The following is a 23,118-nucleotide window of genomic DNA, read 5'->3' as shown; positions in this document are numbered from 1 at the left end:
CTTTTTACGGATTCTAGGCGTAGCTGTTTGGCCTGGATATGTGGCGACTCGACGCAGCGTCATACTAAAACTCGACGCTAACGCCCCTACCCACTAAACCCTAAACCCCTTTCCTCTTTCCTCTAATCCCTCATGGAAACCGCCGTTAGGCATTACTTCGTGGGGGGAGGATATAGCGACTGCTCTTCCTTCTGGTAACTAGGTATTATTTTACCTTTCTTCTAGTTGTTGTCATTTGCTCTTTTTCTTTCGATGGAACGCAAGTCTATAAGGACTTCTGTTGCAAACGTGTTTGCGGCGTTCCAGGCAGCCTCTGATGACAGCATTGCTTCTACTATTGTCTCTGGTTGGATTTTCTTCTTCAGGATCATCTCCAGCTCATCGCGCTGTGGGTAAAATCGTGGGCACTCAAAGAAAACGTGCTCCGCGTCTTCATTGATTCCTGGGCAGGACGGGCACTCCGGTGAATCATCATGCTTGAAGCGGTGAAGATACGTCCGAAAACATCCATGTCCTGACATGTGTGTGTGTGTGTGTGTGTGTGTGTGTGTGTGTGTGTGTGTGTGTGTGTGTGTGTGTGTGTGTGTGTGTGTGTGTGTATGTAAACTTCATATAACTTTTTAACGGCTCGGCTGATCGGATCGAAATAGGTGGCAATCCAAAGAGTATCATTGCCATTAAATTTGGTGAAAATTTGAATCGATTCAGTTCGCTAGATTTTGAGAAATCTCAAAAATAAAATTTTCAAAAAATCGTTTTTTTAGAATAACTTCAAAACGGCTCCACCGATCACTTTCAAAAACTCATCCGCTCTTAAGTTTAGAAAACCACGTCGATTGCCACCAGTCCCGTCAAAATCGGTTGATTCGTTCGAGAGTTATCGAAAACGAAAAATTTAGAAAAAAGTGTTTCTTTCACATAATTTCGACATTTCTTTTTGGATCGATTTTGATGAAATAAAATAATTATAAAAGCCTAAAAAACCACGTCGATCACCACCTAGAGCGTGAAAATCGGTTGATTGGATCGTCGTCGAAAAAATTCGGAAAAAGTGAATTTTTCAAATTTCTCTAAGATTTTCGGTTTGATCAGTTTGTGTTCAAAAGTATATCATAGATTTTGAAAAACTGCGTAGAATACTGCTAACCGCGCACGCATAAAAACGATTTTGTTGAAATAACAAAAGACGGGATAACTGAAAAAAAAGGCCATTCGGCAGCCGAAATAGAAGTAGATTTCACATAAAGTAAATTTTCATTATAAATATTAATAATAATTTATTTATTTATTAATTATATATAATAATAACAACATAATTTATTTATTTATTAATTATTATATAATAACTTAAAATTTTTTACATTTATTTTCTTTTTACGAATTTTTTATTTTCAATATTTTAACACAAAATTTTAATTTTATATTATAACATAATAAAATACAAAAATTCGATAGGTTATTTCATTCAAAAGTTATGCGCGAAAGAATCAGCCAAAAAGTAAATTTTTAGGATTTTGAAAATTTTGAAACCATATAATTTCTGAACTACTTGACCGATTAAGCTCATCTTTGAACTTGGCCTTGGTATTTGTCTAAAAATGAAGTATGTTGAGTTTGAAAAGGATCCATTAACAACTATAGACGCTATCGTCCGGATAAGCCGCGTTATATCGTATATATATATATATATATATATATATATATATATATATATATATATATATATATAGATATATAAATACATACATATATAAACTTTTGAACTAATGGCATTTTCTGAACCAGCTTGACGAACTAAGTCAGAAAATACCAAAATTTTTCAAAAGTTGCGTCATGAGGACAAATGCAATAGTTAGATTTCTATGAAATCTACTAAAAATTCCATTAAAAACCTACAGACGAATAGGTTATTTTCAGTTTAGGTAAATAAAATTACATGAAAATTGAAGCTTGTTTAATGGACTTTAAAATGATATTTACAAAAATTCGATAGGTTATTTCATTCAAAAGTTATGCGCGAAAGAATCAGCCAAAAAGTAAATTTTTAGGATTTTGAAAATTTTGAAACCATATAATTTCTGAACTACTTGACCGATTAAGCTCATCTTTGAACTTGGCCTTGGTATTTGTCTAAAAATGAAGTATGTTGAGTTTGAAAAGGATCCATTAACAACTATAGACGCTATCGTCCGGATAAGCCGCGTTATATCGTATATATATATATATATATATATATATAAATACATACATATATAAACTTTTGAACTAATGGCATTTTCTGAACCAGCTTGACGAACTAAGTCAGAAAATACCAAAATTTTTCAAAAGTTGCGTCATGAGGACAAATGCAATAGTTAGATTTCTATGAAATCCACTAATAAGATGTGGTAACAAATGAGTGTAGTTATAGCAACAAATCTATTAGTTGCATTAACAAAATGTTTATAGTTATACTAACAAACCAGTTTGTTAAATCAAAAAATCGATTTGTTGCTCTAACAAAATTATTTTGTTGCTGTCACAGAATGACTTTGTTGCTGCAACAAAATGATTTTCTTGCTGTTACAAAGTGATTTTGTTGCAATAACAAAACTAATTTGTTGCCAAAATATTTTCCAAATCAGCTATAGCTTATTGTAGCATATTTTTAAATGTATTTTTATAAAATTTACTCAAACAAATTTATTTGTTATTCCAATAAATTCTCATTGTTATTATTACAAATTTTCTTTATTACTTTAACTAATTGTCTCTGTTACTCCAACAAATTCTCTTTGTTATTTTAATCGAATGATTTTGCTGTTTCAACAAAAAAATTTGTTATACCAACTAAAGTATTTTGTCGAATCAACAGAGATTTTGCTATAATAACAAAACTATTTTGTTGTTATAACATATCGATAACTTGTTATAACCTAATTTTTGTTATTTTAACATATAATTTGTTATCCCTATGTTAACAAATTCATTTGTTACTACAAAATATCTTAGGTTATTTTAACAAAATTTTTTTTGCGTGCATGAAAATCGATTTATGCATTCAGAAATTATTGCAGTTTGAAAATTAAAATAATACTGTTTTATCAAACTTCTATCAGACTTTTAAGCTCGAAGAGCTCAAAAGCTTAGAACAGCTAACTTTATGAGCTCGGAGAGCTTGAAATAATATATAAATTATATTTTTGAGCTCGAAAAGCTTAAAAAGGTCATAAGTGCAATTTTAAGCGTTTAGATGTGGAATTAGCAGAAAGTTACAGGGATGACCTTTAGGGTCAACCATTTTCCAGATTTTTTTTTAGTGCAGACATACACTGATAGAACGATTTCTTAGTATTTAAGAAGATTTCTTTGTATTTTAGAAATCATTTCTTAAACATCATTTTTTAGTATTTAAAAAATATTTCTTAGTATTTAAGAGATATTTCTTAATATTTAAGAAATGTCTATATTTCTTAGTATTTAAGAAATATTTCTTAAATATTAAGAAATATTTCTTAAATATTAAGAAATATTTTTTAAATACTAAGAAATATTTTTTAAATACTAAGAAATGATGTTTAAGAAATGATTTCTTAAATACAATGAAATCTTCTTAAATGCTAAGAAATCCTTCTATCAATGTAGTTTAGCCGATGACAGATTAATGCTCCGTTTTTTCCAATATCAATTAAAGAAAAAGCATCTTAAAAGGATTCGACGAATAACTTCAAATGATCAAAGTTTACAAGTGTCTTTAAGAAGATTATATATTTCTTTAAAATTGTATCAATTTCTTAAATGTAAGTTCTGTGGTCTTACATCCAATTACTTTATTTAGGGTCGACTTGATTACTTATCAATTAATCTGACACCTAAATCAATAAAAAAAGTTTAACCAGTAATTCAATAAGCTGTTTGTATTTTATTGATGATTAAGTAACTAGAAAAACACTCATTCAGTTTCGAATTCTTAATTGAACACAAAAAAATTTTAATCAATTTTAAACAATGCCTGACTGCGGCGTACTCTAAAATGTATAACAAAACTAAAAAAAGCATTGAAATATACTTTTTTTAGTTTAAATAATAGAGTTTAACTGGGAAAACAATACATTTAAAAGTGAAGTCGATTAATCAAGGAGAGAAATGGGTGACATTTCGCTGTGCGCAAATTTTGGTCGAGTACCGCAGGCGGTACACTGTTGTGGTAAAAAAATAATCGTTCAAATGACAAATAACGTCATTGTTTCTATCTAGAATCTTCATTAAATCTCCATAAATCAATAAACACCAAATGCACTTTTATGTTCGAGTTCAATATATACGTCGTACTCAATGATCATTACTCTTTCTCGAAGTGGTGTATAGAGAAAATTTTTGAGCTTCAGCCAAATAATTGAGTTCTACTTTGATGAATGAGAAACGGTGTATGATACATTGCAGCTGGCGATACTATCACCGTAGAAGTGAAAACAATCGATGACAAGTAGTAACAAATTAGCCCTCATTTTTGATAAAATGAAGCTATAAAAAAGATTCGAGATCAACTTTTTTTTCAGAAATATGGTCGTGCATTATACTGTCGCATTTTGAGATGAAAAAAACATTTAGGCCTTTTTATAGAGCTTATATAAAATATACGGTAATGAATAAAGGCCAATTTCCTTATGATTAAGGTATTTCAACAGAGTTGGAGTCAGAATGTAATTATGCTCGTTTGAAGGTACTTAGAGTTGTGCCACATAATATGGTAGAAGCTTATTCATAAATTTATTAACTTTTTCAGAGCTTAAGCATCAAGAAGTATCAGTAATATTAACTTTGTGCTCCTAATTAAAAAGTTTAACTACTCGACTCGATAAACAATTAAGCTACTGTTCAAAAGTCCTGTTAATTTAAAGTTCCTTTAGATTTATGCGAATTTTTGTTATAAATATTCATGCTAATTGTACAAGTTTTCAATTGTCATTGATAAAAAAAATTGTTAATATTCTTTCCAAAGTTTTGCATAAAATCATACTGTTAATAATTGTATATTGGAAACAATTTACAGTGCAAGTGAACAACTTCAAGTTTTTCAAGTTGAAATTCCGGAGAGAAAAAAATTTTCGTTAAGTCTATATATAAAATTTTTATTCAATTCTATTCTAAAATTATTTCTGTAACTTTTCGATAAAATAATTTTCCATGATTTTATCCAGTGTTAATTCAGAATTCTTCGGGATTTGATCCAGAGCACTTGTGTCAAAATATGAATTCCTCAGGATTTCCGGCGGAATCATCGGAGGAATTCTGCAGATTTTTTACACTACTATATTTAATAACAATAACAATTAATTTATTACATTAATATACAGACTAATATGACCGAATATAATTAGATGAACCTATATAGGAACCGATTAGGACATATATTAGGTCTTATATGACAATTGATCATATCAGAAAATTTTCTCACGAAAACACAATTGATAGGATCTTGAAATTGTCTCTATCTGACAATTTGGTCAGATCTAAAGTGTTTTTGCAGATATCAGCTTAAAGTTCTCATTGTACATGACATTAGATTGCTTCAGCATTAATAAACGCTTGGTACGACCGATCTTAAATTGGTTTCTCCAACTTTTCTGTAAATCAAAGACCAATTACGTAAGAAGCGGATAATTTTGGGTGGATTTGGATGCGGATTGGACATATATGATTGTGTATAGAAAGCAAAGCATCTGGTTGCAAGTATTGTGGTTGGTCGTTAGGTACTAGTCAAACTACATAGATAGATATAGATGTAAGGGACGAGTAGCTGGTGGAGATGTAGACTCACTTCGATCGGTTGGAAACGCTGAGCAAGACCAAAATTGCCCTCCACCCTTGCACCTTGTTTGCGGCTGCTCTGCGGGATCCCGCACTCATACCCAAAACCATTTACTGCTATATATATGTATATATATATTTGATGTGCTTTGGAAACGAAAAGGGGTAGTTTTCGTCAAGAAGCAGTAACCGAACGAACAAACCCAATCGTCCAACTAAACAGGATTCGTACTTGAATTCGAACATGCTTCCGTACTTTCGCAATAGTGATACTCGAATTTTTCTGTGTATATATATTTTTTCGGTATTTATTTTGTTCTCAAGGGTAACTAAAGTGAAAAAAAAAATATTATGTGAAAAGCGTACATTTGTAGGGGAAAATAGTTGGCTGAAATTCGAGTGAAATAAAATTTCCACTTGCCATTGAACAGTTTTCAATGGACTTCCCAATATTTTTTCCCTCTTTTGTTTTTTCGTTTTATTGTGAGCTTTAATTTCCTCCTGAGTCCTATTATTGCAAAGTTAACTCTCATTATTCACTATATAAACTTTTTTACTTCAATTAAATAACAAATGGATAGATTTGTCCACACTCTCCTTAATTTAAATTTTATTCCTTAAAATAAGAGATTTCATTTGAGCATCTCTTTATTTTTTAGTTTTTTATTTTTAGGTTTTGTTTCTAAAAAGAGAAAAAAATTACAGTCTTCTAATTGTAACAAAGGATTTTTTTATAGTTTCATGATAAAATTATGAGTGGAAAGAAATTTTTTGTTATATTTAATGCTGATCGTTGAATCGACAGAAATATATCATTTGAATGAAAATTTATTTAAAATGTTGAAAAGTTGTACAAAAATTCGTGCTTAGCAGAGTTAAGGAACTTTTATCAAATATTTATTATTTAATTTATTTCAATTAAATTTTTTTTTTTCAATTGTTAATTGAAAAAAGACTCTGAGTTCAATTGACAATCTTATTTATTTCGTATTTGAGTTATATAGCTTTAGAATTTTACCATCCACAGAAAAAAAAAAATTATTTCTCGTTACTTTTCGATACTATTTTGATTTTCCTCATTGATTTTTTTAATTTACTCTAGTGAAATTTTATTTCATTTACATTTACATAATGAAGATGTTTAAACTAAACTGCGTAGTATTGAATGATTTTAAAGTAGACTGATACTGTCTGACTATAGTAAAATAAGGCTTAATTATTCCATTTTTTTTTATGTTCAATTTTATTTTTGTTTATTGTAAAAGTTATCACTCTTTGTTAATATTTTACAGAAAACGTACTTGAATAATAATTAACATTATTAATTAATTAACATTACCTTACAACGATTCTTTCAATGGAAAATGATATCATTATTATTCAGTTCAGCGCAAAAAAAGTATGAATGAATGGTATCGATTTTTATAACTGACTATTGTCTATAGACAAGATATGAAAAAAAAATTTTCATTTTTACGATTGTATTTCATTGGTAGTATATCATAAAGAAAATAATTCTCTCATAATACAGATTTTCCAATCGATGAAATATCGTAAATTTTTTGTGTCTTATCTTCATTTCATAGAGATTGGAACAGTATTTCACCATTACACCGATCCTTGCGGCTTTGTTCATATAGACTAAGAAAATCCTGGTGGCATTATTCGCGTTCGTTCGAACAGAATAGAACATAAGCCAATGTGAGTTTGTATTGTTTTTATTTATGACTCGGTGCAGCTTATCTTCGGTTCGCCACCAAAGTAAACTTTTTGATTAAACTCATTTTTATTATTATCGGATTTCTTTTATATTATGATTTAGGATGTATCATTTAATTTTAATACTCGACAATTCGATAGTGAAGTGAATAAAGCCTGAAAAAATCTACTACCAATAAAAGTAAAGTAAAAGCGAAAAAAAAATAAAAAAAGAACCACAGTTTGAATTTCTCAAAAATATCCTATTACAATTCTACACAAACAATTCAACTGTAAATTTATCTTTCGACGGATTCGATTACACAGAACGTGAAAGCTCGTTTGAAAACAAAGGATATGAAAATAATGCATAAATCACGAAATGTATTGTTGGAACATTTCCCAGTAAACGTAAAGAAAATATAATTTTATCTGACTTTTATGTAACTTGAGAAAATAAATTTATAACCATTAGATTTAAATTTTATATCTTTCTATTAACTTTTTAAATATTCTGTAGAGTTGGATTGTCTATAAAATAAAAATTTTATCCAGCATATGTTATAGCTAAGTATGTGTGAAAAATTCCATAAGTTCATTTCTGAAGACTGATATTTTTATGAATCATGAATATGTTAATTTTTGAGATAAGAATACTCGCAATAATTCAGAAAAACTATCAAACTTTAAAACCATGAAAATTAGCGTCTAGAAATTTTTTCGGATAAAATTTTATTGTAATGTATAATTCATAAAAATTTTTACGGTTGACGTTAAGAAATATTTTTTTATAATTTTTGGAGAAAAATAATGAACATAATTATGAAGGGAAGAAGTAATAGGAAGATATTTTAATTATATTTATAGAACATTTTACACTAACATTGTGATATGAATCATACTGTAACAAATGCTACGCAAATGAATCTACATTGCCAAGCGTTTGTCAAAGAACATGAATGTTAAATTTGTAACAATAGGTAGCAGCGGCTATATTAGTTAGCTAAATATATATTCTTCATTAAAATTAATTAATGTAGAAGTAACTCACAACATCAAGTGACGCTGCGATTGTCGGTGATTACGAATTGTAATTGAGAGAAAATTTTGGCTTAGTGATTTTATAATTTTTTTTATCGCTACTTACATATTTTAGGTACTTCTGAAGTAAATTAAAATATAATACTGTTATGATAAAATCAATTACTAATAATTTATTGAAAAATATGACGAAGCCAGCTTATACTGATAAAAAAAAGTTGATTCAAGAGAAAAAATCTTGAATCAAGAAAATTATTTTGAAGAATTTGATTTTTGAACTGCTTCAAAAACATAACGTAAGTAATTGACTATCATCGAAAATCATGTAAAACAATGAATAAGTACAAATTTAGGTCAAGGCGTTTTTAAGCGTACTAAATTTAACCACAAAAACCCATTTTATAATAACGATATATATTCGTATATATACCTGTCACAAAGTTTCTGTATTCTACTTGTGTGTAGGTTGTGTTAAAAAAAATTAAAATATTTACTCTCTTTGAAAAAAAAGTATTCGAGTCTCAAACTCAAGAATCACATAGGTATGTACTTTAAACAACTTTTATTGCATTTCTTTTTTCTAAAGAGTCCATAAAAAAGGAGATTTTGTGGGAAAAAATTCGGATTGGACCATTATTAAAGAAGTTATGATCAAAATCGGCGAGATTCTTAAAAATTCGATATCTTTTTGACAATTAATGAAAATGAACCTTAAAATTTGTCATGAAGGATTTTTCGATAGGTGCTATAAAATATCAAAAAATTGAGAAAATAATCGAAAATAAAAATTTTCCAAACTACCCTATTTGGCGTGGATACTACTCCTCACCAATTACATGATAAACTAGTTGACTAAATTAAATCATAGGGACAACTGACATGTATAACCTTATTACAGTCTTTCAGTTCATTAATATCCAAGAAACAACCCCAATTACTAAAGAAGCAATTAGAAGAGAAATAATGACTTGGAGCGCATAAATTAAAAAAACATTGGAGCCACTCTTGCGGATTTAAAAGCCTCATTAACATCAGAAATAAAAGTAAATAATAAAAAATTTTATTTCTCGTCTCAATAAAATCAATAGAACCTTCTTATTGACGCCATCAGCATCATAATCAGAGGTCAAAGAGATCTTGAATCTTTGGAAGAACCCTTGAGGGATAAAGGTGGTGCCGTAAAAATGCAAAAAGCCATCATAAGTAAAAATGGGTGTAGAGTTTACGATAGGCAGAGTAGACTTCACAGAAGAGCTTTACCTCTTCTTCTTCTTCTTCTTCTTCTCTTTTTCCCCTTTTCCTCCTTGCTTCTCCTTCCGACTTCCCTACATCACTACTTATTGTTATGTTCCCATTAATACCGTGCGTAGCTCTCGAGAGAAGCCACGCGAAATCGCGAAATAGCAAGCATGAAAGAGCAGCCAAAGAAGAGAGAGAGAGAGAGAGGGAGAGAGATTTGGAGGCATCTGGTTTTTTCCACCCCTTGTAACTCACTCGCTTTAACTCTCTAGACCCAAGAAAGCTCCCTCTCGCTACATCATCATATTTTTTTCACTTTCTCTTCACTTCCTTTCTCAGATCCAAGGTAACATCGTTTTCAATTTTTTTTTTTTTTTTTTCCATTGTAAACTTATCTCCCTCTGTTAAACGACGAGTTTCCGGCCTAAAGAAAAACCTACGAGGTATCAGACAAAATTCATACCTCATCTATACACGAGCTGTTGAGTTGACTTGATACTGGATTGCAATGGATGTAAGGGGTGTTGAAGAACTCAAAGACACACTTCACACTTTTAAAAATATTTTACCACTAGTAAAAATTTATTTTTTAAATATTGAACATTTTAGGTGTTAATTTCTAGATCACTGACAAAAGAATTTATTAATTGTTGATAAATTATTTTAATATCACAGTTAATTCAAGTTATTTTTCACTTAGCTAAAATTTATACCATATTTCTGATAAATAGATGATAAATTTGAGGTAATAATACTAAACTTGTGGTGAACAATGACAAATTTGGAGCTTTTTATCATATCCTCAAAACTTATGACTACTTGCATTTGTCACCTCGACCGCAATTAAAGTACCAACCATAATTACTGACGAAATTTATCGCTATCACAAAATAAATTATAATTAATTTTTATGATTGTATTTAATTTATAATTTTAATTTTAAGTGCAAGTTATTCAACGATTCACAATAGAGAGCGCTCTACTATCGAAAAGAAATTTTTTTTCTCTTCTTTGCAACTATTTACATTTTTATACTCTTGTTAGTACACTGAACTAACATAATTTTTATATTGTTGTACAAATAACTCAATAAAGGTTAATTTTATGAACTTCAAAAATTAGTTTAAAGTAAAAGAAACAAGAAAATTATTAAAATTAACTGAAAGTTTTATCCGTCGAGCAATAAAAAAAATGCTTGTAGCTTGAAAACACAATCACTTTACAAACATTCATTATTTACATAATTTTTTTAATTGTTCGTAAAAAATTTGGGATCTCAATTTCAACTTGGTCTTGGTTAATTGTAATTAATGAGGAACTAAACTAGTAGTTTCTTTTTTGTTACACGAAAAATTTGTTCCCTATGCGCATGCGCGCTATAATAACAGCTAGAGCTCAGTTCAGTGAATAAGAAAAATACTGCTAAATATTTTAAGTATGAATGACTTCAATTTTAGATTTTTAAAAATTTTAGTAAACATTTAAACAATTATATTCAATCGAAATATAAATAAATTTAAATAGAAAACTTGAAACGTATAAGGATGTAAGGTTTAAGGGTTGGTAAGGGATTGAACGAACAATTTCCCTTTTCTTACCCGGTTGTACATTCCCATGCATGTATTTTCTCTTCTTGAGTGGATATCCGCCGTAATCCCAAGCTTATTTATTATACACTTTTATGCTCACCATTCATCTTTCTCTTGGCAACTCTCCTGTGCATTATCTTGCTCACTTACCTTTCTTTTACACTTTTTAGATACTCTTCAGCTCAGTGGTGTGATAAAATTTAATTTTTTAGAGGTCCCATGACGCTTTTCTCGCCATGAGAAATGATGAATAGACTGGAGGCTCTTATTCTTATTTGCTGGTACAGCACTAGGGAAAAAATTCATCTTTCAATACTTGTTTGGTGTACTCGAGTCTGAAGGGAGTGATGAATTCCTTAGAGACACTCCTGTATTCAGACGCTCGTGAAATTGCTACAGAATCGAGAGATCGACTAATTGACTGCTTCCTCGGCTTTTTTATCTCTTACTCGACGTTTTGCCTTTTTCAATAAGAAATCCGATATTAATAGGGTAAAGTTTTTCTTTCATTCTGTTATGGGTACCGGGGATGTTGGAGAAATATTTCGAGCTAATTTTTGTGCCGCTAAAACTTTTCCGTAATCTTCAATACTTGCGGAATAAAAGATTCGCCTTTTTATTCTTTATGAGAGGTTATTTCTAAAGATACTTTACTTTTAAGTTGGTAATTAGAAAATTATATTTTTATATTGAGAAATCGGTAAAATTAGAATTGTTAAGTCTTTATCAATTAAAGTTATGACTATTTTCATATTGATCAATTGAAGTCTTTTTTGATAATCGATTACTGTTACATGCCAGTAAATTGGAACGACAATCGCAGGTCACAGAAAAAGGAAAGCTTAATTATTTTCATAACAGCGGCTATTTTCACCGATCACTTTTTGCAGCTTTAGGGGAGAGCGAAATTCAAAGTTGTGGAAGAAAAAATTAATATAGTCGGATAATAAATAACATTGGTTATTTATCAATCAAATAATTGTTCGTTTTTCGTAAATATCTTTCATTTTTAGTTCTGCTTTTCAGTTTTTACAAATCATACTTTTTTATTTATTTCACGCCAATTACCATTTTTTCGGATTTTTTTTTTTTTTAATTTATTTATTTGTTCTCGATCCATTTTTTTCAGTTATCGATTCAGATTTATGTTTTCACAGAGGGCGCATGATCTCTGAATCTTCTCCTTACAAGAGTGTTAAGTTCTAAAATCGAAATAATTTTTTACTTTCCTTAAGATCTGACTTTGGATTTTAGTTCAATCAACTACTTAATTTAACCGATTTTCGTTAAACATGACATGTTAATTGACGTAAAAATTTCTAAAAAATTGAAAAATTAAAAAATTATTCAATGTCCACATCAGAAAACTTCACCACCGATATTTTTCAGTTTTTGTTGAATGTAATTTTCATAGTCCATTTTTTAGTCCCAATTTCGCATGTTGATTTTCCCATTTCTCTCCGATTAATTTTTTACTATCGACTTCTCGGCTATTTTTCCAAAATTAAAATATTAGCTGCCATAAAAGCATGTCGTAAAACACAATTTGTTTTTTTTGTCCCATCCCTAGAATACAAATACATAAAGTATCGTTATTTTAACGACTCGTCAGTGTAATCCACCGGGCAGGACATTTTTTGGTGATTTATATTATATGCCGTGCAGAACGGTGTACAGTATCGTTGCCAGGAATATTGAATTTCATTTGACAACCCTCTAACATCGCAACCAATTCGTTTTGTTTTGCTTCTCGCCTGGCCGCGGAGCTTAATTTTCAATTATCGATAGATTCTACGCTCGAATGTTCTCCCGTCTATCAGAATTCAATTGAAACTGCTTCCGTGCTGTGGTTTACTTGGACTATTTGTATACTGCACACTTTTTTTATAACGAGGGGTATTAGTGTTACGAAGATTCAATTTCTTTGCACTGACAAATTCGATAATACAATAAATATTTAATACAGTTTTTCTTTTTTCCTTTAAATAAACTTAAAGGAATAAAAATAAAAAAAAACTTCCACTTCTTTTATTGATAAAGAATGACACTGATTGTTGATTATCTTTCAAAGTCGCAATAAACTGTGATAAATGGGGTCACGTACGCATTTATAAACAGGATTGAATTAGTAGCACATTGAAAACGCTATAAGGTGCAGTAGAGCATTAACGTAACGATAAATAGCATACGACATTTATTTGTCTGGTAATCTTATCGAATTTCGCTTATTCAACTCACTTATACACTGAAACTTCCCTCTTTTATAAAGTATTAAATTAAATTCATGCACCCCCTTTATACATTTAATGTTACTTTATTTCCTTACACTGTTTTTCATTGGTGTATACTGACACTCAGCTACACGGTACCATTGTAAGCAACTTTAAATTCAACCCGTATTCATCGTTAGGGTAACAATAATGTCTCTTGCCAGTTACGAATAAGTGACTCTTGAATTAAATTCTCATGTTTTATAATTGAAGACATGTTTAATGACGGATCTTTATTTTATTTTCATTTACGTCTTTCAAGATTTAAATTACATTTATTTCACATTCTTTTTATTATCATCTTTTTATTAGTTTCATAAAATTAATTTTTAAGATTTAAATATTTATATTGTTAAGTTTTAAATGATAAATAATATAAATTAATCTCAGGTAAGAATTTGAAATGGAAATTTTTGATACTAAAGTTAATAACTAAAATTTTGAACTATAAATCACAATTTTTTTTTTAACTATGTTGTAATAATTTTTTTTTATGGAAAAATTTTTTCATTATTAAAAAATTAAAGAATATGATATTATTTACCGAAAATTTTAATTTCTTCGAACAGTAATAAAAAAATAATGTATTTTTGTAGTACTTATTTCACTAGAATTTTAACTACCCAATTATTTATACTATTGATTATTTATACTAATAGTGTAAGGATGGTTTAGGGTAATTTAAATTCAATATCAGGGTAATTAAAAGTAGAAGGATACAGCGGAAACGGAAGTCAAGATAATGTGTGCAGATGGATGTCTTGTGTGAGGTATAGCGGTTTTTTCTTGACCTCGGTCTTCTTTTTTTCCGCTGGTAAGGGGGCGAAATGTGCAACCCAAGGTATTTTTTGTATTTTTTGAGTTAAATTTTGTTCTCTGAAGTTAAATATTGTTAGTACAAGACTTAAGTAGTAGTAGGAAATTTTTGATACTTGATTCTTGTAACTAAGCTAAGGATTTATGTACAAAGTATAAGATAAGTTAGAAATAAGAAGTAATGTTTGTAAGCGGAATTATTATTAATTATTATATTTATATTATTGAAACCATCAATAACATTTTTTTTATTTAATAAAATTTGGATTCGTCTGTCAAGAATTGAATCATACGGTATATAATACGTACAAAACATCGATTTATGATAAAAATTTGAATTCGTTTTTTTTTTTTTGTATTTTTGGACCTTTATTTACTATATTTAAAACTTTGTTTACTAACTACAGTTATTAGTTATGTTAGTTATGGGTTATTCTATGGTATTTATTATCATTATATAGGGGAAAGGGGGGGGGGACAAAATGGGTCCCTAGGGGCAAAATGGGCCCCCTAAAATTTTCAATATCCAAAAATATTTGGGGGCAAAATGGGCCCTCAACATTTTCAACTCTCGAAGTGTTTGGGAGGTATAATGGGCTGATTAGACTTTAAAAACCAAAGAATATTTTTCAGTTAAACGTGTTCTAGAATTTTTGAATTATAGAAAAAATTATATAGGTAAAGTACGAACTAGGTCGCGAGTTAAATAACAGCATTATTTATTATATTTTTTGTTAAAAAACTATTTATTTTACAGAAGCTTCCCTGACTATTTTTGCGATGGTGTGTGTGTGTGTGTGTGTGTGTGTGTGTGTGTGTGTGTGTGTGTGTGTGTGTGCGTGTGTATGAACGTAAACCTCTCATAACTTTTAAACGGCTCGACTGATTCAAACGGAATTGACAGCAATCGAAAGAGTTTCTTTGCCCCTAAATATTTTATAATATTTAAGGTAATTCGGGCCAATAGATTTTGAGTAATCTCGAAAATAAAATTTTCAGAAAATGTTTTTTTTTTAATAAATTTTAATCTGCTGAATCAATCGTTTTCAAAAACTAATCAGCTCTTAAGCTTAAAAAACTGCCTCGATTGCCGTCAACGTGATCAAAATAGGTCGATTCGTTTGTGAGGTATCGTGAACAAAATATCAGGGAAAAAGTGTTTTTTTTTTCTTACATAACTCTGACATTTATTCCTGGATCGTTTTTTATTCAACGAGATGATTTTTAGAGCTTAAAAAATCACTTTAATAACCGCCAATAACGTCAAAATCGGTTGAATGGTTCAAGAGATATTTAATTTTAAAAAATTAAAAAAAGTATTTTTTTAACACATCTTTGAAATTTCACGTCCGATTGTTTGGTTAGTGATAAATAATCTTTTTGTTCTAGAAAGACTGCATAGAATGCCTTTAATTTTTTTTTAAATCGGTTAATTCATTTGTTAGATATCGTCAAAAAATTCTAAAAAATTGTTTTTTTTTTGTGATACATTTTTATTGGCTTCACTACACCAATCGATTCGAAAAACTGATCGGTTTTTAAGCTTAGAAACCCGCGTTGATCGCCGTTAACGCGACTGAAATTGATTGATTAGTTTGAGAGATACCATTGTCGAAATAATTAAAAAAACGCGTTTTTTTTTTTAAATTACTCCGACATTTTTTACCTGATTTATTATTGCTTTTGGCGTGAAATGTGGAGCGCTTAGGTATGGAGTTAGTGGGAAGTTGCAGGGATGGCTTTTTAGGGTCTATTGTTATCCTAATTTTTTATACTGAATACATAATAAAAAAAATTCAAAATATAAAACAAATAAGAAACATATTGAGTTTTTTGGGGGGCCCGTTCTACCCCACTTTTCTCAATTTTTTAATTTCGATATACACAAAAAAATTAATACCATAAACTCAGTAAAAGGCAAAAAAAGTGAAACAAGCTGAAAAACTCATATTATAAAAATTTTCTCCAGGTGGCCCATTTTGCCCCACATTTTCAATTTTTCATTTTTAATGAGCAAATTGAGGTCAAATACTTGGCAAGGGACTAAAAAAAAGTAAAATCAGAGAAAAACACTAAGGATATCAACATTTTTTTCTTAAAGGGCCCATTTTGCCCCCCCCCCCCTCTTCCCTTACAATCAATTTTTCATCAATTGAAATGTCTCCAAATTTTGTATCGTAATTAGCATTGAAATTTTTATTTTATAATTCAAAATATTGAGCCAATAACTTTTTGAGAACTTTTCATCGTAATAATAATTTTAAATCATTTATTTTTTAGAGTCCAAAATACTTGGAATAATTTTTATTATACCTCAGCATTGATTTTAGTAGTAACTTTTTATTGGAATAAATTTAATGGGAATAAAAATAAGAGAAAAAGTATTAGATATTGTTATCGAGGAGCGATAATTTATGAAAGAATAAGTAAAAAAAATAAAAATAATGCAAATTGGCTCGCCCTCGTTGCAGCCATCGCTCCCTCATTTCGGGGATCTTGACATTGATATTCCGTGGTTGTCTCCGTGTAATGTGGTGCTTTTGTCTCGATTTGAAGAGGGTGGTAATAGCTAACACTCGCCGCTTTTTGCTTACTCATCAGTCTCGATTTTAAATGAGTCGAGTTCAGCTTCGAAATATAAAGGATATTAAAAGAGGGAAATGGGATAGAGAAAGTAAAACTAAAGTTGTGTCGTGCGTTATCAAATTTCTTCAGACACTAATTAATATGTTAAATGGAATCCAATTAATTGGAATTATCAAATCGATAAAATTAGTTTAATTAACGTGTCTCAAGAGGGAGTACGTTAAATTATTGTGTACTTAGATATAGATATAGATATAGACATGGAAAGTGAACGGAGAATGGATGAATGAAGAAGACAGACCAGGGATACAGAAAAGCAGAAATGCGAGGGTAAATCAAGGGTCAGAGGGTGAATTCAATCCTCAACCCTTCTGTTATTCAGCCGCCAGAATAGACGGTATTTTCTCTTAGAATAACCTTCAGAAATTTCTATTTTTTATTTACCAACTTATCTTCTAGTAAACTAACTGAATAATTACTTTATTAGTACATGGATTTAGAAAAATGTCAGTTTTACTGTTTGACTGTTGAAATTGTTCAAACAGTTTGACATAAAATTTTTTCTGAAAATCTGTAAAAAAAATACTGAGAAAAACTTGGCATAAGAAAACTGATCTTAAACCACGAAAATCATTTCAAACGAAGATACTTTAAATTAAAAAGACTATTAGCACTAAAAATGCTTATTATATTACAATAAAATATTTTAACCTTCTGCCTAACAATTTAAAAACACTAAATTGCCCACAAAAGTTACTTCAGAGGAAGTTGAAATATTGGTTAGGTTTTAAGATCGACTAGTCACTAATGAGATATTTTTTCTTCTTTTGTAAACTATTGCACTGTATTCTGGTTCTATGTACAGATGATTTGCACCTTTATAGATTATGCTCGAATTAAAATATAAATAAATTTACTCTGAAGAAAAAAAATTACTATTTTTAAACCAATAATTTGATTTCTTTACTGAACAATTTTAAGTTTCTACTGTCAATAATTTCGTCGTTAGAAAAATTAGTAAAATTCATTTATCTCACACGTAGCCTGATATGGCTATATATAATTAGATCATCCTATATATTAGGCAAAATCGGAAAATTTCTCTACTGAAATATTTGTCCATAATTGATTTTAATGGAAATTTATGCCTAATTCCAATTTGGAACTTGTACAAAATACAGACAAATTATTCAATAATTTTAAATTTCTTACATGATAATTAAAAAACTGTTTTTTCCCGTTGAAGGTATCGAATAATTTTCTCAGGCACCAGTTCATCCAAAGTATAAAAACCCTCAAATTAAATTATAATAAATTAAAAGAAATAATTCACTTTCCGTGAGTTAACCTGTAAAAAACTTGAAACTTTGATAATACAAAACAATTTACATCAATTAACAAATAATTATTCTTTTCTGTTTCAGGGGCAGCAGCAGCTTCTCGCGTCTACGTAGATGCTTTGTCTCGTTTGGCCCGACAAGCGCAGTTGGGCACCTGGGGTGGCTCCCAAGATGTTGGTGAGTAAAAGCTTAATAAAAGTTTGACAATCTCATCACCTCACTGTCATTTAGACAAGAAATCGCGTTTTATCATAATTATACTCGAAATCATAAATGTCTGAATTCTTAATAACCACCGCCATATTATTAACTAAAAAGTTTTATTCACCATTCATCAGAATTTTTTGCTTGGTCGTAATATTAGCAGGCATAGATTTTTCAGAGAGAAGCCTAAAAAGAATCGCCTTAAAAGCAAATCCAATAAAGCTATGTCTGTTGACTACCTTTAAGCTGCGAACCATTCCTTCTTACTTATTAGCTTCGAGCTTTACTTTTTTATTCTTTCTTTTCTCCCTCTCGACGAATGCTTCTTCTCCACATTTGTTCTCTGTCACTGTAGACTGCGATTGTACTTAGTCGGTTAATGAGATCAACTTGTCACTCGTCATTCAGCGAGTGGAGTGCGAGAATCAGGAGCAGCACACCGGGCATTATAGGTGGGTGAGTAACCTATAATTAGCATCACTATTGGATTACTAAAGAGGATTTGTCGACAATTGGAATTACGAAGCACCTCAGGCTTAAGTAGTACTAGAGGTTGTAATGATATTTTCCTCTTTTACCACTTTTATTTATATAGTTTATTTGCAGATTGTGGATTCCATTCACTTATCCATTTATTTAATAATGAAATGACTTAATGCCGCTATTCATGCCATCCAGGTCAATGGGTTTTTTAACTTGAGCACCTTTTTTATTTTCGTACTTTAATACCAACAGTTTTTCTAAAGAACATTAAACCTAGTAAATTTCTAAGGATTTTTTTCATTTTCTATGTTGATTAAATTTCTATAGTTTTTTATTTAAATACCGGTTAGTAGGATAATCAATTCTTTGAGGTCATTATACATTATACTCCTACAATACAAAATATTTGAGAGTGCTCATTATTGAAGAATTATATAATTTAATCATCTAGATTGAGGGATTAGGTGGGTTTCGAAGGCTCAACAAAGATATATTTAAACCATTTTTTTTCTAATATTTCAAATGAAACGTTTGATTCAAAATATTTGTTTTGGCATAAGAAAGTTACACATTCGACCGATACTTTATGAAATTTTTGTTCAAAATTTTTGAAAATTCAGCCATCAGGACCTCATTTTCCTTGACCCCTCAAAAAAAGTTCTCTGAAATTAAAAAACCAAATTTTTTCTGTTACTGATTCAAAAGACAAAAAAAAAACTTGATTCAATAGAAAAATTCTAGAACCAAGATAATTTTTTTTGAAGAGCTTCATTGTCTTGAATAAAGATGAAAAATTTTTTAATTAAGTAAAATTTATTTAAACCAAGAAAAATTTCTCTGTTCAAAAATTTTCATGTTTACATCATGACGATGAAGCTCTTCAATATGATTTTCTTGGTTACAAAACTTTTTCTCTTGTACTGGGTGAATATTTTTTCAGTGTATGTATAGTTTGTGTTTGGACGAAGGGAAAGAAAGTAAAAATAAAAATTTTTGGCGAAGTTTTGAACAAAAAGCCTCATTTTTTGGTAGGATTTGCAATTTTCGTTAAAAACTGCATAGCTTCTATTAAAAACTGAATAATAATTATGAGTTGTGTATTTTAAAAGTTCCGAAACATGTTTTATATTTTTGCTATATCAGCGTTTTCCCCTCGACAGAACAAAATCACACACCTGTTACAAGAAACCCCAAGCGTGGTTATTGTCAGGAAGCGAGAGTAAAGGAATAAGCCATTAGATTATATAAGAGATTGAAAGGATCGGAAATGGAGGTGGCGACACAGGGGTTGGAATCTGGCTCGTGGATTACCGTCAAGGTCTTTACGTGCTCAGCTCATAGAGAAGTAACTCGGACCTGTGGTTTTGATTTCCTCAGAGCAGAGCAAAAGGCATTGAATTTGGGGACTAAACTGAAATCCGCTCATCGATGCCCTTGCAGAATAGAGTATATACGGATACACACGTCAGAGTGCCGCGGTAATCGAGATTGGTTCACCGCTAACCTCCGAAGGTACTGAGAAAACAAGGAGCAGAAAGGTCCACGGATCAAGGAGCGAAAGGGACGGATATCAAATAAACTACTGGGCAACAACCCACTGGATCGAATTGCATCCAATGAAGTTGCTTGGCTTTTCTACTGGCGGTCTACAATACGTCGCACCAGTGCTCACTGCAAGCTTGTACCGTTGATAAACACCCTTGGGGATCTTGAAACTCCTCTATTTCAAGTGACTCGATAGCCAATTACTATCGAATTCTACCCAATTTCCTGTAAATTGGTTTAGTTAATTCGACCGAGCTGCATTTCAAAATTTTTCTTCACTATACTTAATTGCTAGTGAGACTAGTGTAACATTTGCTGATCAAATAATCTATAGTCCAAATTTGTTGAAAAATAAAATGACTCTTTTATCTTTGTTTCCTTTGTATCTAATCATCGGCCTGATATATCCATATCAGGCCTAGTACACGGAAAGAACAAAATGACACAGCATATCCTGTCATATTATACTCAGTGATATCTGTGGTGAAAAAAAATTTCAGAAAATAGCAAATATACTCCAGATTATACTAAATTATTTTTGGATTATACTCCGTGTAATCTCCGATTTAATCGAGTAATTTTTCTGGTTACATCGCGTAAGATTACACGGCATATAATCCGAAAAAATATCTCGTGTAATTTGATTTATACTCGGTCGAAATTTGGATTATGCCCACGATGACTCCGCCATTTTTAACTTCCCGCTAAAAAAATTGAAAATTTTTAAAAATTTCGGGAAGTTATTGTTTTTACCCCGTTTTTCGAAAATCGAGTTTTCATCAAATCTCGACGTTTTGATGTCCTAGAAAGCTTCCCTGACTATTTCCACGATGGTGTCTGTATGTATGTACGTACGTCTGTATGTGTGTGTGTGTGTGTGGATGTATGTGTGGATGTATGTAAACCTCTCATAACTTTTGAACGGCTTGATTTTATCAGATAAAACCATTTGTTTATTTAAAAAATGCAGGGAGGATTTAAAAAACAATAGTGCCATATTCATTTAAAATTTTTAATAGTAAAATTATTGAAGAATATTGTGAAGGTTTGAGGTTCAAACGTGAATTCTGAAGTTCTATTTTTACCCTCAAAGTTGTAAAACCGTCCATAAGTAGGATTTTGAGGCTCAAATCGTGACTACTTTCCATATTGAAATCTATCTTGAAATTCCAAATTTGCCCTCAAAAACCTCACTGAGGATTTTGAGGCTCAAATTGGAATTTATATTTTGACTCAGGTCATCTAACAGAGGGCGCGTGATCGTTAAATCTTTTCCTTACAAGAGAGTTAAGTTTCAATAATAAAATAGATTCTTTTACTATTTTAAGGAGCTTTTCTGATATTAGTTTTTATTTTAATCAACTATTAAACCAATTTTTGATTTACACGATATGATAATTGATAAAAATATTTCTATTAAAAATAAAAAGTTATTAATAGACCATATTAGAAAATTTTTCACGGGTAGGTTGACTTCTGAAGTTATAAATTATTTAATATCTCGATTTAAAAAATTTTTAATAAACTGATAATTATTTATAATAATTCATCAAAATTACTTATCTAAGTGGTTTTCATTCAATACAATCGTTTTCTGAAAGAAAGACATGAATGAATAAAAAAACAGACGTTATTACCCAATTACAAGGTAAATAATTGGTGCTGAAAATTGAGCAAAGCTCTAAATTAAACAAGTAAAACAATAAAGGCAGACAGATTTGAATTTCTTATGGGTTTAACGACTTTTTTTGGTTTATAAGTAATATAAATTTAATGACAGTGCATACAACTGTAGTTGTTATTATAATGAAAGATCCAGCTTAATATAATATAGTTCTGAAGCCGCAATAAAAACGAAACAATTGAGGCGAATGGTGAAAAACTTTTTCACTTTTGTTTCCTTGCTCTCAAGATGGTGCGCATAAAACGATATAAGAAAATAAAATGTTATAATTTAATCTTAATTTCTTCCCGTTGGACCTAGCAAGACCACTCGGTCTAATTGAATCCCAGAGTTTTTGTAATTTCGTGTAACCGTTCGGATATAGACACAAAAATAAAGGAATAATTCTTTACGGAAATAGAGTTCTTAGTGCCAAAAGTAACAGGGTAGAATATATTGGGCGCAAGAAAGAGCCCGCTGTTACTTTCTGCATCATGAAAATCTTTGTTTTTTCTTATTCTTTTTTATCATCACAGAAGCTGATGTACCCAAAATCGATCCAGTTTGCTTCGGGGAAAACAGCTACGGGCTTCCTACGATATTGCCAATTTCGATATCACTCTCATTTCCAGCCCGCCTCCCTCTTGTCCCACTTCTCTTTCAATCGAACACCCTCGCGCTCTGCTCTTATTCGACCGCGCCCTTAACATTTCCACGCTCTGAGCTTCCTGAATACATAAATGTCAATATCTCTGTGTGTTTTTACACATGTGCGGCATTTTCTATCAAGATGTTATTTCTTTTTACTCTACTCCTTTTTCCTTAACCCAGCCTCAAAGTAACTGTTTGTGCAG

At 30.3% G+C, this 23,118-nt stretch overlaps 1 protein-coding gene and 1 long non-coding RNA gene across 3 annotated transcripts in view; one reads left to right on the top strand and one right to left on the bottom strand.

Annotated features, from left to right (window-relative positions):
* Window positions 1-23,118, top strand: part of LOC123268775 (homeobox protein 2) — a 165,918-nt gene that overhangs the window by 93,199 nt on the left and 49,601 nt on the right. For both annotated transcript variants that reach the window (XM_044734132.1, XM_044734131.1), the window contains exon 4: window positions 18,454-18,546. In XM_044734132.1, the coding sequence (XP_044590067.1) occupies window positions 18,454-18,546 (93 nt within the window). The remainder of the gene's footprint in view (window positions 1-18,453; window positions 18,547-23,118) is intronic.
* Window positions 177-21,266, bottom strand: LOC123268796. The gene is made up of 3 exons (XR_006510302.1): window positions 21,046-21,266; window positions 12,232-12,237; window positions 177-188 (listed from the first exon to the last, which is right to left on the bottom strand). It is a non-coding gene; the product is annotated as an uncharacterized LOC123268796 (long non-coding RNA).

Source organism: Cotesia glomerata, linkage group LG7, assembly GCF_020080835.1.
Source record: "Cotesia glomerata isolate CgM1 linkage group LG7, MPM_Cglom_v2.3, whole genome shotgun sequence".
Classification (NCBI taxonomy): domain Eukaryota; kingdom Metazoa; phylum Arthropoda; class Insecta; order Hymenoptera; family Braconidae; genus Cotesia; species Cotesia glomerata.
This window is presented reverse-complemented; position numbering and strand designations above follow the sequence as displayed.